The sequence below is a fragment of the Chamaea fasciata genome, unplaced genomic scaffold (genome assembly GCF_029207755.1).
Source record: "Chamaea fasciata isolate MVZ Bird 193981 ecotype frontalis unplaced genomic scaffold, bChaFas1.0.hap1 SCAF_4, whole genome shotgun sequence".
In the NCBI taxonomy this organism is placed as follows: domain Eukaryota; kingdom Metazoa; phylum Chordata; class Aves; order Passeriformes; family Sylviidae; genus Chamaea; species Chamaea fasciata.
The window spans coordinates 20,510,316-20,525,593 of NW_027094089.1; the positions used below are offsets into that span (position 1 = coordinate 20,510,316).

Below are 15,278 nucleotides of genomic sequence, written 5' to 3' on the forward strand. Positions count from 1 at the left end.
ATTAACTTACAAGAGTTCTAGTCCTGGTTTGGTGATCAGTGTCTCATCACATTTGCTGAGATAAACTCAGCACCTCCTAGATTATTTTGCCAAATTCCCTATTTCCCTCTTCCTTCATCTGTGCACCTATCTTAATATTATGTTTTTCTTTGACTACAGATGGCAAGAACCTCATGCATCATTTCATACAAAGTTTCAGCTGTGCCACTCACTCTGCTCCAGACAACTGCTTTTTTTCCCAGCAGTCTAGCTTCCTTGGAGCAGATTCTTGCAAATTTACCTGTGTACTGACTCTATTTTCCTCACATCAAATAGCACAACACGCCACACTAATATAAATAATAAAGTCATAACCAATACCTAGTGAATGCCACTGCAATTACTACTATTTGATAATAATTCTTCTAATTCTACTAATTACCTCTACCAGCTCATTCTCTACAATTATTTTACTAATCTCTACCTTCAGCATTCATTTTTCATACTGCAGCACATCAAGTATTTCATCTTAGTCTTGATAAATAAGTCTGCAAAAGATCTAGGCATGTCATCAAATTATTAGAGCACCAATGAAATACAGTCTGTCAGCTGAGCTATGGTAACAAACCACATGCATGTTCTTCACCACATCCCTCAACACCATGGGGAAAAGGTGAATTTATACAAATTACTCTGTATGTTCTAAGAGGTAAGAATACACCAATAGGTACTGCAGGACTGCAGAGAAAGAAGTTAACTCATTGATGCAGCCACTTTTCTTTGTAGATCAATTCTTTTCCCCAAAATAAATTCCAATATCCTTTATTAGCATTTTTGAGTCCAAATACACTAAATTCAGTTTGCTTTATTAACTAGGAGGAGTTTAAAACTCACACAGCCTATTTCACAGCTAGTTTTCTTAGGGCCTTGTTCAATCAGGTTCTGACCACCTCCAAGAATGGAGATTGCAAGGTTGCTCTAGACAGCCTGTTTCAGTGTGTCATGGTTTAACCTCAGCTGGCAACTCAGCCCCACACAGCCACTTGCTCATTCCCCCACAGTGGAAGCAGGCAGAGAACTGGAAGAGTAGAAATGAGAAAGCTTGTGGGTTGATATAGACAGTTTAATAAGGAAGGCAAAGGCTGTACACACACGCAAAACAAAATAAGGATTCGGATAGGGTAGATTAATGAGCCAAAGGCAATCATAGGAGGCACAACAAGGTGAAGTGCCAGGTCCTTTCCTTGGGTCACAACAACACCGGGCTACATTACATTCCTAGGGAAGAATGGCTGGAAAGCTGCCCAGTGGAAAAGGACCTGGAGGTGCTGGTTCACAGCAGATGAACATGAGCCAGCATGTGCCCAGGTGGCCAGGAAGACAAATGGAATCCTGGCCTGTATCAGCACTAGCGTGGCTGGCAAGACTAGGGCTGTGACATCCCCTGCACTCAGGCACCAGGGAGGCCATTTCTGGGCCCCTCACAAAACGCTGAGGTGCAGCACTATGCCCAGAAAATTGGAAGATGTTCAGCCATCTCAGGAAAGCCAGGTTCCATCACAGAAAAACTTGGGAAGACAAACACCATCACTCTGACCACCACCTTCTTCCTCCTTCTCCCCCCAGTCTTATCACTGAGCATGATGCCACATCGTATGGAATGTCCCTTTGGTCAGCTGGGGTCAGCTGTCCTGGCTGTGATCCTTTCCAACTTACAGTGCCACTAGGCCCCTCACTGATGGGTAGGGTGAGGAGTAGAAAAGGCTTTGATTTTGTGTGAGCACTGCTCAGCAGTAACGAACACATCCCTATATTATCAACACTGTTTTCACCACAAATCCAAAACATAGCCTAATATCAGCTACTCTGAAGTAAATTAACTCTACCCCAGCCAAAACCAGCATACAATGTTCGAGCATCCTGGCAGGAATTTTTTCCTTAGTTTATAAAAGCTCCAGTTTCAAAAGCAAATGAGCTCTAGACCAACATCTACAAAGGAAGATCCAATTTCTGACCATTCAAATCAAAGTGACTTCATATAACAATTCTTGGAGTGTTTAAATTCACTTTCAGAATGAATCATTCTTTAAAGTAGAAAGTAATGGAGAGCTTCATATTGTATTCTGCTGTATTACTGTTATACAACATCTACCGCAAGAAATTTCCATTCAAAAAGAATGTATTTTACTGATACCAGACCTATTTCTTTAGGTCTTTCTGATCGTAATATAAACAGCGCTTCCCTACCAAGCTGACTTAATTTCTATTTTCTATGAACAACACACTCTTCCATGCTCACCTTCCAGCTGAGGTGTCTGTGTCATTGCATTTCACTATCCCATCCAGAGCCAGTTAACAGTGCACATCTTGCCTCCAACTGTTCTGCTCCAGATCCTGTAGGTGTATATTTCAGTCAACTACAGAAGGTCATTTGCAGGACCTTACCTAAAGTGTTTTGTATCTCCTCACCTGCTTTTAAACTTCCGTATCTATAATACTATTTCCTCATCCTCTTTATTTCCTCTTCCCAAACAAGGTCACCTCTATTCAGAAGTTTTACACCACTGTGTATACTTGTCTGCATCTTTCACACTCTAAACTGAATAACTGAATATACAAGAAAATGAGAGGTTAAGTCTTTATTAGCAATACTGTATGACTACACAAGCATTTTTTGTAAAACACTTTTGACTCAAATCTTTGAATAACATCTATTATAATTTCTACTGACACTAACAATGGGAAATTCCAATCTCTCTGTTGCATTAGCATCAGCACAAGTGCCACACATTGTAAAATACCACTATGATATCAAACCTGCCAGATAAGATTGATTGCCATGAGCTGTGACCAGGTATCTTTCTCCACAGCAATCTCTTAACTCCATGATAATCTGTTTTTCTAGGGGTGGGGTGATAGGCCACTCTGTCTCTCAGTCTTGAAGAATTCATCCCAGAACAAAGACCAAAGCAAAAACTGGCCTTATCCACATTGCTGTCATGTGCACAAAACTCCTTTCATCAACTTTAAGTACCTTTCCTCAAAGCAGGCGGACGTTTTGCCCTGATACTTCTTAAGTTGGATATAATAGTAATACAGCAGCTGTTTGCATGGTATCAATTGGACTCCATTGTGTACACCCAGAACTGTCAGTCTGAAATAAAGTATTTAAAAATATTCTTCTTGTCTCCATCGTAAACACTGAGACACCAAATAGTTACAAAGATCTCCCTGCCCAATTCTACACCACAAAATCAATAAGCTACAAAATAGCTTTACAAAGACTAGTGTAATTCTAGGTAGGTACTTAGCCTGGAAAATTCTACCCTGAACTTTGGCCAAGTTGTATTAAAACATCAGCAACAAAAAATCCACGCCTTGAAAACAAGCTCTCAAAACACAAGGTGTTAGCAATCACTACTCTGTATTTCTTATTAAAATAACTAGATTAATTTCATAATTCTGTTGGTAACTTCTGTTTCACTTGTCAAAAAGCAGAATATTCAAGAAACAATTAATAACCTTTTCTGAACTGCCTAAAGATCTTCAGCAAGAACACTGTAGCAGTTTTTGATATAAAAAAAGAAACTCAGACTTTCAAAGAAAAAAAAAAAGCTGGCAGCACACTTGAACAGTCAGAAGTTATGGAGAGCATAAATTGCTAGTCAACAGCAATTAATGAGGTACAGGTGTCCACTTGGCAAAACACTGTTCTTCAGCTTCACAATCACGTGCTTTTCTAACTTAAACAGCCATATAAGGTAGGTTTGCAAATAAGCAGCATTATTCCCCAAAAAAGCTTGGATAAGAAGTTGTTAGATGGAATACAGGACAACCTTAGGTAGTTACTTCCTAATAGCAACACTGAAAGATCTAGATTACTAAAGAATGACACAGTACTAAGAGCAATTCTGAAACAAATATTGAATTCTCTTCTGCAGTACGCTTAGTCATGTCCTTTCTCATTTCCAGCTACAGCCTTTTTCTAGAAAAAAGTGTGGAGACTTTTTTTTTGACTAAATGGGAAGTAGAAAACTTTATTTTTTAATGCTAGCAACATAAAGAAAATAAAACATTTTGATATAACACTACTTTGCCAGATAAATGAAGATTGTAAGATACTTTCCTTTCCACATAAAGGTATTTGCTGAGTAAGTCATGCATTAGGAAATGTGATAATCCATCTGTGGCAAATACTGTCAGAGGAATAATACATTTTCAGGAAAAGGCATCCTACTTCCAAGTAACATACATAGCACATAAAGGATATGTATACAGGAAGTATGTAAGACGTTCCCTAAAAGCCCTGCTCTTCATCACACTTGATTCATTTATTCAAATAAAAAAGGAAGAAATTAATTGTTACTCATGTGCACATAAGCTGCTCATCTTGAACATACTGCCGTACTAGCAAGCAACACATGCACACAAATGCTGCCCCTATTCCAGCTCTGTTTAGGTTGCTAAACACTGAAAACTCTAGGAGGCAAAGAACATCTCTGATTTTTCAGTTTTCTGAGGAGTGCTGTTTTTATAGACAGTTAGGATCTGGCCTAAAACCAAGTATGTCTCTACCCAAAAGACAGTATTCCTCAGAAATTACAACTTCTAAAACTATTTCTTACAGGTTTTTGTTTGTTTGTTTGTTTTTTGTTTGTTTGTTTTTAATTTAAAGAAATTATTTCCATGCACACCATTTAAGCTAAGTTCCAAAATAGTTTTAAAATTATGAGTATCTTGAATGAAACCTTCCACTAATTAGGATGTGTTTTTTGATTTGTACCTTTTAAGAACATTGGAACACTTTAGCATTAAGGAAACCATATTTGGTGAAATCTAAGTGCCAGGTTTCTCAGAGTTTCACAGATTATTCTATTAATAGCAGAATACGAAAAACACAGTTCTGCAGCTCTTTCAGGAATATGATGATTGAAACAAGTATGTCCAAGTTCTAGAAAAACTGTTAGAAGCAGTTTTATCTGCTATTGCTTCAGATCCTAACCTAGGAAGAGGCACTACTGAATAACTGGTCAGAAGAAGTTTCAGATGTCCTAATGGAACATGGACAGAGCAAAGCAAAACCAAAATTAGAATGGGGGGGGAGGGGCGGGGAGGAAGTGAGCTTTATTCTCCTAAACACGCTTGATAATAAACAGCATAAAATGGCAAAACGAAATATCACAATACAGTACATGGTACTTCAGAAGTGACTTAGCCTCTGTATTTCTGGAGACTGTCACTCACTACAGGCATAAAATTTTCAATATTTGACTATCTTCTAAGAACTTAAGGGAAAATTACTTTTTTCCAATTCTTACAATTTTGTGAACAGAACACTATTTGTAATGCAGTTCACTAGGAATACAGAGAGGCACACAAATGTGCTATACCCTCCTAAATTCTGCTAAATTTCTGCAGTAATACATTCTCTGGTTTAACTACATAAAGCCTAAAAGAGACAGGGTTTTGTAACCATTTTGAACTTTCCCTTCCCCTTCCTTGTTCTAAAAACTTCTTTGCATCATGCCATTACAAACTACTGATTGACACTACATAACCAAAACATATACTTATCAATAACTGACCGTAAAGATGAACAGCCTCATGTTTTCAAAACATCCTTTCTTCAGTGATAATCTCTACTTTCAGTCTCACAAACTGATTAAAATCCAATCAAATTCTGCCATGCTTTGTTCCCTGTATATTCTGCAGGTGTCTGTAACAGTGATGTAATATATGCTCTGTATCAACCCCTTTGCTCAGCCACACACAACAGACAGTCCATACACTGCTTTCTTTGAAAAGTTCATTTCTTTCAAGTCTGTTCAACAGCCTTGAATGGCAATAGGCAAAACAGAAAGACCTGAGCTTGAGAGGTTACACCTACTCAAAAAAAGAGCAACTACTAACACGATCCCTTTCAAAATCACAGAATGACAGAGATTGAAAGGGACCTCTGGACATCACCAGGGGTCCAATCCCACTTAGGCAGTGACACCTACAGCCAGACACGCAGGACTGTATCGAGACAGCTTCTGAGCATCCCTGAGGATGGAGACTCCACAACTTACCTAGGCCACGTGTGCCAGGACTCAGTCATTCTCGTATTTAAAAAGTATTTCTTCACATTCAGAGGGAACCTCCCGTGCTTTGGTTTGTGCCCATTGTCTCTGGTCCTGGCACTGGGCACCACTGAGAAAAAGCCTGACTCTGTCCTCTCAGCATCCTTCCTTTAGGTATTTATACTCATTGAGAAGATCTCCCTCACCCTCCTCCAGGCTGAACAGTCCCAGCTCTCCCAGCCTTTTCTCATTAGAGAAATGCTGCACACTCCTCAGCAGCTTTGGTGGGCCTCTTGGGCTCTCTCCAGTATGTCCATATCTCTACTGTACTGAAGCCCAAAAACAGACACAGGATTGCAGGTGTGGCCTCACTGGTGCTGTATAAGAGGGGAATGATCACCTCCCTCACCCACCTGGTAATACTTTGCCTAATGCATCCCAGGATACCATTCTACTTTGCTGCAAGGACCACTGCTGGCTCACATTCAAATCTGGTGTCCACCAGGACCCCCAGGTCCTCTTCCTTTCCAGCTGGGTGGCCCACAGCATATACTAGCGCATGGGGCTGTTCTTACATACTGAACTTTGCACTTCCCCTTGCTGAACTTCCCGAGATTCTTGGCAGCCCTGTTCTCCAGACCTTTGAAGTCTCTCTCATGTCACTGTAACCCTCTGGCACGAAAGTCACTCCTCATCATTTTCTGTCATGAGCAAGCTTGCTGAGAGTTCACTCTGCCCTAGCATCTGGACCATTAATGAAGATGTTAAACAGAAAAAAAAAGCTAAAATTGGCAAGTTCTCCATAAAAGGAAGGAAACTTCACTGGTATGGAAAATTGTACTAAATTGTTAAAGCATTCTGTATTTCCTGCCTTAAACTACTACTTTGCTCTTCCAGCACCAATAACGTAACTATGCTCTAAGCTACCATTGTTGTATTTTAGTAGCAGACAAAATTTCACACATAACTTAACACCCCACAGTTAAGCCTATAAGCATCAACCCATTCTGAGGATATAGCTAGAAAGGATGCAATTATACCATTAACAGAAAATCTTCCCCAAATGCTCAGTTCCTAAAGACAAGCACCTGCTGCAAATTTCAACTAGTTGGCAGGCTTCCCTCTTTAAAATGACAAAGGCTTCTTTGACTTGAGGCACCTTTCCCCCCTCATTTACTACCTTCTCTGTCTCCCTATTATAGCCTATTGCAAAACTGGCATACAACTCACGTTAACAAAACCAGAGCCCCTTATTGCTTTTATAATGTTGGCATATTTCCTTTGAGAGTGGGACCTCACGGACTTGAAAAGAAGTCCATGAAAATCCTTTCAAAAACAACAGTATTGGAGGTTTCTTGTCCACATTGAGCTGGAAGAGTATGTTTACCATAGCACTTAATACAAACATTTGTTGACCAAAAGAGAATCAGCTCCACACAGCCCTGCCATATTCAGTGAAGTCTCTTCTGTTAAGAATTATCTATGTGTCAAGATTTGATATGATACACAGAACTTTTAACTTCATACTGTGGTAAAAATATGATTACTTTCACTGCTCAAGTCTACTAGTACATCCTGTCTGCAGAAGTCCTACCCACTGTTGTCCTTACCATCCTGTTTTCACCAACACAAGACTGAAATATGTTTAGTGAATACCTTAAGCTTGGTCTGGTATGCCTATGCAAATTACAACCCTAACTTCTCTGAAAGACTCAATACTTTTCAAACCAGGATCTAGATGAAGAACAGTTAACTGGGGCATAATTGAAGACAAAAGAAATTAGAAATACCAGCAAATGTGAAAAGAACACTCCACCCCCAATCAATTCTCAATAGCCAACTCATCCATGCATAGCAACTCACTTTCTTTTGTTGTTCTGAACCACTTGAACATGCCGTAACATGGTGCACTACATTTGAATTCCAAACCCGCTGTAACTGCAGGAGTTCACTTCCATACTGCTGCCCAGAAGATTGCATCTTAACCTGGACTCACAGGCATTGTGGTCTGCTCTGAACTTACACTGCTAAAATTGCCTTTTATCTGTGACAGCTCACCACACTCAGTAATATTCAAGCTGCTCGAAGGCAATTCAAAGTTAACAAATTGTTACTAACTACCCAAGCTTCTCTCATCAGTGTCCTGTCTCATTAGAGCAAAATACAGTATGAATACCACCAAGATGAAATTCACAACACTTAAAAGATTCTTCACCTTTTTAACAGAAACCAAAACCACAATACAAGGTTAATTAAATGAAACTGTCACATTTGCATACTTCTCTGTCCAAACACTACTCAATGCCCCTATCTCTCCATCAGCAAATTAAAAGCATAACTATACATCTGTCCAGCACTGAACCAAGAATTCTAATATTCTTTTACATGGGAAGGACATTATTAGGGTGTTAATTTCAAACTGAATAGTCACACAGTGGCTCAGGTGAGGTACAGAGCACACACATGCACACACACACAAAGGTGGCTCATATCACCAAACTGTACTTTTATTTCAGGCTCCTAAACAGATAGATTAGTGCAGTCACTTAAGTAACAAATGAGGTTTGCACTGCATGCAGGTTTACAACCTTAGGCCCCAATGCCAGCACTAGCAGAAAGCACAAACTGTAAAGGTCCTGTAATGTTCGGAGAAATTTCCTGCCTTATTACTTGCATAATCTAATGCTTGTCTCAGTAAATCACGATATTATTACTGGGTAGTACACACAAAGAATTTTAAGTAAGTGGGGTAGCAGGAAATTTTATGCAGCAAAAACACTGAAAGGAACAAGAATGCTTCTAATACATTATTTATGGCTTTAAAGGGCACTTAGCTCTTTGGCTATCCTTGATTAAATATGAAACAAGATTTCAAGTATGTTTTATGAAAATTAGTACTTGTGAACTAATAAAGACAGTAATCTATTCCTCTTCTTATCTAGTCAATTGAAGGAACTTTATTGATTATATTGTTACAACAGTAAATATTATCAAGTTTTGCATGCCTGTCCTGATTTTGGCTGGTTTTTGGCTGATTTCCTTCTTAGTAGCTGGTTGACTGCTGTGTTTTGGATTTAGTATAAGAATTATGTTGATTAACACAGAGATGGTTTAATTGTTCCTCAGTAGGGAACAGGGCTCAATAGGGCTCACCCCCAGTCAAGAACTTTTCAATTTCTTGTGTTCTGCCAGTAAGCAGGTGCACAAGAAGCTGAGTGGGAGCATGGCCAGGAGAGCTGACCCAAACTGGTCAAAGGGATATTCCACATCATAGAACATCATGCTTGCATGTAAAAACTAGGGCGAGATGGCCAGGAGCTGCTGATTGTTTCTGGAGAACAGATTGGACATTAGTCAGCAGGGGATAAGCAATTGTGTTGTGCATTGTTTTCTTTTCTTGGGTTTTATTCCCCCTATTCCCTTCATTACTACTATTACTTTTATTACTATTACTGCTACAATTCATATTATTATACTTTATTTTCTTTCAACTATGAATTGTTCTTATCACAATCCAAGAGTTTTACATTTCTGATTCTCCTCCCCATCAGGGTGGGTAGGAAGTGAGCAAGAGGCTGTGTAGTACTTAGGTGCTGGCTGGGGCTAAATAGCAACAACACAGAACTGCTGAATTTTCTAAATCCAAGGTCTACCACCACCTGAGCATCTATCAATCTGGCCTTTATAATTTCTTCAAATATCAGTACTTAATGTTAAGATTTGGATGAATTTTAATTTCTTCTTCATGTGAAGGATGACAGAGTATTTAAATGATCCCGCATGGCCATGGATAAGCTGGAATTCCAGGCAGACACAGTGACTTCTATGCTCCACTGTCTTATCAGTTTTTGATTTAAATTCTGCATCTGGGAGAGGGAACAGGAGGCTGGAAAGCTGTGTCACAGAAAGCGACCTGGGGCTCCTGGGTTGATGGCAAGTGAGCCAGCAGTGCCCTGGCAGCCAGGAGGGCCAGCCCTGTCCTGGGGGCATCAGGCCCAGCATGGCCAGCTGGGCAAGGGAGGGGAATGTCCTGCTCTGCGCTGGGGCAGCCTCACCTGGAGTGCTGGGGGCAGTTTTGGGTGCCACAGTGTAAGAAAGGCATTAAACTACTAAAGTGTCCAAAGGAGGGCAATGAGGATGGTGAAGGTCTGAAGGGGAAGCTGTGTGAGGAGTGGCTGAGGTCACTTGGTCTGTTCAGCTGGGAGGAAACTGAGGGAAGACCTCATTGTGGCCTTCAACACCCTCACAAGTGGAAGCAAAGGAGCAGACACTGGTCCCTTCTCTGTGGTGACCAGTGACAGGACACAAGGGAATGGCCTGAAGTTGTGTCAGGGGAAATTTAGGTTGGATATCAGCCAAAGGTTTTTCCCCTAGAGAGTGGCTGGGCACTGGAACAGGCTCCCCAGGGAAGTGGTCACAGCACCAGCCTGACAGAGTTCTGGAAATGTTTAGACAATATTCTCAGGCACATGCTGTGATTCTTGGGTATGTCCTGTGTAGGGCCAGGAGTTGGACTTTGATGCTCCCTGTGGGTCCTTTTTAATTCAGCATATTCTATGATCCTATAATTCACTACTAATAATGCAAATTGGAATATTATCATTATAAGGAACTGCAGTTCTGAGAGTTTATACCAGTCAACAAGTCTAGAATTAAATACAGAAAATTTCTTTAAAAGCACCTTTCAGCAGTCACTGAGTACAGCAGATTTTCTCCTTTGAGTCCTCTGAGTGGGAGATCCACAACTGTGAATACTCAAATTCTGAGGGGCCAGCTTATAAACTGAAGCTTCCCACACCTCCATGTGCCCTGATGAGATTCAGCCTGGAGTAGTGAATGGGCCAGCAGCTGTTACAGCAAGACCTCTCTCAATCATCTACCAAAGGCCTTGGGAGTCTGGCAGGTCTGAAAGCCTGTCAGTGCAACTCCCATTGACAAAGGTGTGTGGCAAGAAACAGGGAACTGGAGACTTATTAGTGTAACTTCAGCCCCCAGAAACACTAGAGAGATACTTAATGCTACTGGAAAGTGAAAGAATTGTTAAAGAACAATGCAATCATCTCTCACAGTCAACAAGGGCTCACTAAGGGAAAATCGTGATTAACCAACCTATGCTTCTATCACAAGGTCACTTGCCTCCTGGAGGAAAGGAAGGCAATGGATGCAGTTCCAGTTTGACTAAAGCTGCTAACACAGTCCCTCACAGCATCCTTTTGCAACAAGTTGTCCAGCTGTGGGAGGAGAGCAGGTTCACAGTGCTCTGGCAGGATGGCAGCACTCACTGAATAAGGCTACATCTGTCTAGCAACCAAGACTTGGGTGCACCATTAGCAACTTGGCCGATGATTCAAACTGGGACGTACTCTGGATCCTCTTTAGGGACAAGAGACCTTGGAGAGGGATCTAGATAGATTGGAGCATTTGGCAGACATTAATGGAGTGAATTGAAGAAGTACAAAGGTGGGATTCTGTACCTGGGATGGGGTAATGCCAGGCACAGGTATAAAGTGGGAGAGGAGTGTCTGGGCAGCTGCAGAGGAGGTGGGGCTGGCTGGTGCTGGGCTCAGTGTGGGTCAGCAGTGCCCGGGCAGCCCCGAGGACAAACCCCATCCCAGAGCACCGAGCACGGCGCAGCCGGCCCGGGCTGGGGATGGCCCCGCGGGGCTCAGCCTGGGGCGGCCTCAGGGGGCCCTGTAGGTGAGGGAGGGGAAGGTCCTTGAAGGTGTCCCGAGGAAGTAAACAAAGCTGGTGGGAGGGCTGGAAGGAACTTCCTGTGAGGAGCAGCTGAGGAATTTGGGCTTGTCCGGTTGGGAGAAAGGGAGGCTGAAGGGTGACCCCACTGCTCTCTGCAGCTTTCTGAAGAGCAGAAGGGCACCGGGAGGTGCTGAGCTCTCCTCCCATAATCCAGGGACAGGACACGTGGGATCCATGAATCCAGCTGCACCAAGAGAGCTATCGACAGGACATTAGGAGGCATTTCTATCAAGAGGCTGCTCAAGCACTGCAACAGATTCCTAGAGAAGTGGTCGTTGATGCCCCAGTCTGTCAGTGCTCAAAGACACTTGGACAGTACCCTTAATAACATGCTGGAACTTGGCCAGCCCTCAAGTGGGCAGGTGAGTGACTGGACAATGACTGTAGGCCCCTTCCAACTGGAAGTGTTCTGTTGTATTTTATTCCTTGAAATTGAACAGAATCTACTCAGACTCTCTACTTTCTCATGCAAGTTTAGGGATTTTATTTTCTCTGCATGTTTCCATTGCATATTTTGAGATATTCATACTTTAAGATATTACAAGAAAGATGTGTATACTAAAAAGAATTGCACAAATTTTGAACAAAGTACTGGAATCAATAAAATTCAGATTATCATTAGTGAGCACCGAGATAGTCTACAATTGTAGACTAATATTATTCCAACATATCAGAATTTTTCACAGCCATTTTGGCAAGAAAGAACCTTTAAAAATGTGACTGATATTGTGTTCATTATGAAAATTTCTGTTTGTTGCTATACAAACTACAGTGTAACAACTTCCAAATGCGTATGTATAAAGAAGACTTCAACAGCAAGTGTGATTTGTTCTCCTAAAACAACTTGTTACTTTGAACAACTGTTTAAAATTCCATAGGTTAGTTCAGCATCCAGAAACATGTTTTATTTTTCAAGATTTATGAGGCTCACCTATGTATTAAGTAGGCAGAAAAACATTTGTTTGTTTATCTATTGTCCTGGTTTCCAAGAACATTGTTTTTTTTATTCTATGAACTGTCATTTCAAATACTGGAAAAAAACTTGAAAGACTTGCTGTAATATCAAATCCTACCATCTTCCCCTGCCACTACCCTCTCCTTCTCAAATATACTGGAGTGGAATACATGATTTGCAGCACTCTGTAAATGCACTAGTAAGGACCTACCAAGTCAGCTTCATGCAAGTAAGCTCCCTTTAGACATTTTAAGTGACTCTTGTGTTCTCAGCTCAAAATATAAAATTCCTTCTTATGAAAGGACTGCTTAAACACTGTCTTCACTTCCAGATGTGGTAAACACACAAAACATTTATAGGATGTAGAGTCTTTAACTGAGAGCAAATAAAACAGTATCTTAAACTTATGATAGCAAAGGAAAACAGTTATTTTGATCTGTTTTCCATTTTCTCAAAAACACACTTAGGATCAGCTATTAAACTTGAACGTTATTCCAACTGTATAACTTCAAAGGATCTTTAGTCTAAAGATCACCTCAGCCTTGTGATAAAAGATGATTTTAAAAATTCATCTGCACTTCAAAATTGCAGACATACAGATCTTGGTTCATTATTCACTTAACCTTTATACTTAAAAGGAAGTCTATGTATATGTCCTATACATTCACTATAACCGTCACATAAAATGTTAACATACACACACTGTGAGAATCCAAAGAACTAGAAGATTAGCTAAATTTAATCCTCTACTAAATTAAACTCAATGTACTTCACATCTATTTTCAGGAAAAAAAATCAACAGGAAAAAATATACTTGGAGTTATTCCAACACCTCCACATAGTGTACAGTCCTAAAACTATGTCAGGTATGCAATTTTTAGAAGCTAGTAGTACACATCTGCATTTCCTTGTTAATAATCTCTGATATATTTGCTTTATTCTTTTGGGTGTTTGTTTTTTTTTTATTCACCACAACTTAGACGTTGAGGAAGGTGGAACGAGCAACATTTATGGAATGAGAAACATAAGATTTAGAAGTGGCCTTCAAGGTGTCACTCCAGTAGAAGCCAAATAGCAAAGATGTTCCTGACTGTATTTAGCAAATTAAGTAACATGATGCCAGAAAATGCAATGTAATAGATGCTACCAATTACTTTTCAACACTCTGGCCACAATTTAGATGAACAAAAACTACAAAGATACAAAGACTTGTGGCAGTGTGTCTACACAAGATCTGTATTGACAGATCTACCCAGACACATAAGACACAGGTATGTATACTGTCTAACACAGTCACGGGTCCTCAAGTTCCACTCAAATACTGCTCCTGGTCTTAGAAATCAGAGTAGGACGTTTCTTTAAAAAGATACCTGTCCCAGAAAGTACCTTCTCTACTTTCTTAGACACATTAATTATAACATTACTTCAACTGGATTAAGTTCCCTGCTATCTTCCGGTGCTCCATCTCTCCCTGATCCATCCAGCCTCCCTTCTGCTGGTTTCCAACCCATGTTATAAAGGATCCTGTGTTCCCACAGCGACAGCAAAGCCTTGGGGAGCAAGGTCTGTATTCCCCAAAGCTGAGGCAGGAGACGGGCCTGGGGGCGGCACACAGTGACTCGCCGGTGCTGCTGACTGACTGCAAGTGGCCATTTTAATCTAAGGGCCTGGGGACCCGATGCTGTTGTAGATCATCGTCCTCCTCATTCTCCGCGACGCCCAGCCCCACCTCCCACCCCAGGCACACAGGGAGATAAGAACACACACCCGCGGGGACGGCGGGAGGGTCCGGGCACAGCCCACGGCACGGGGCAAGGGGCGGGAGTTGCCCTGGATCCCGGCCGGGGAGAGGGCCCCTGGGGGGGTCTCGGGGTGGCGGCGGCGGTGCTTACCTGTACTGGGCAGCAGCCCCGCTGTGGGTGAATCCAAAGTAGTTGCCGGTGGCCATTTTGGCATCTTCCCCCAGCCGGCTGGGCACTGCGGCGGCGGCGACCGAAGGGCGGCGGTGGCAGGGGCCATGAGAGGAGGCCCAGCGAGAAGAGGCGGTGGGGAAAGAACGGGACACACAGAGGGACAAGGGAGAGAGAGCGCCGGGTCAGACTCGGCGACTCAGGACCGACCCCCGCCCGCCGCCCTCTCCCGAAGCACGTACACGCCGAGCACCGCTACTCACCATAGGTGAACGAAACTACCGGGCATATGGGAATCATGAGTCCGGCCTGGCAGCGGCGACGGCGGTGGGTGAACTCTCAACTCTCCCCCCCCTCCCTCCTCCTCCCGCTCGCTCCCTTCCCCCACCCACCCACCGACGGCGACAACAGCGGAGTGCGGCCGGGCCGACTCCGCCTGCGCAGGCGCGGGATATGCGAGGGGCCGCTGGGAGATATAGTCCGGCAGCGGCCGGGATCCCGCTCAAGAAACAGGGAGCCGCCTCCGCCCCAGGGACTGCGTGCGCAGGCGCGGGATGCGCGCGGGAGCCGCTGGGAGGTGTAGGTCGCGCTGGTCGGGCATGCGGAGCCGCGGTCGGG

The 15,278-nt window shown here is 42.4% G+C and overlaps 1 protein-coding gene across 4 annotated transcripts in view; it reads right to left on the reverse strand.

The window, feature by feature from the left end:
* The window catches only part of ZFR (zinc finger RNA binding protein), a 48,285-nt gene extending 33,258 nt beyond the window's left edge, over window positions 1-15,027 (reverse strand). For 3 of the 4 annotated variants that reach the window (XM_066181032.1, XM_066181031.1, XM_066181030.1), the window contains exons 1-2: window positions 14,924-15,027; window positions 14,643-14,727 (exon numbers count right to left, since the gene is read on the reverse strand). In XM_066181032.1, the coding sequence (XP_066037129.1) occupies window positions 14,643-14,727; window positions 14,924-14,949 (111 nt within the window). In that variant the 5' untranslated portion in view covers window positions 14,950-15,027. Of the gene's footprint in view, window positions 1-14,642; window positions 14,728-14,923 lie in introns of those variants that run through there. The other variant, XM_066181033.1, reaches the window with a different exon arrangement.
* Between the last annotated feature and the right edge of the window lie 251 nt (window positions 15,028-15,278).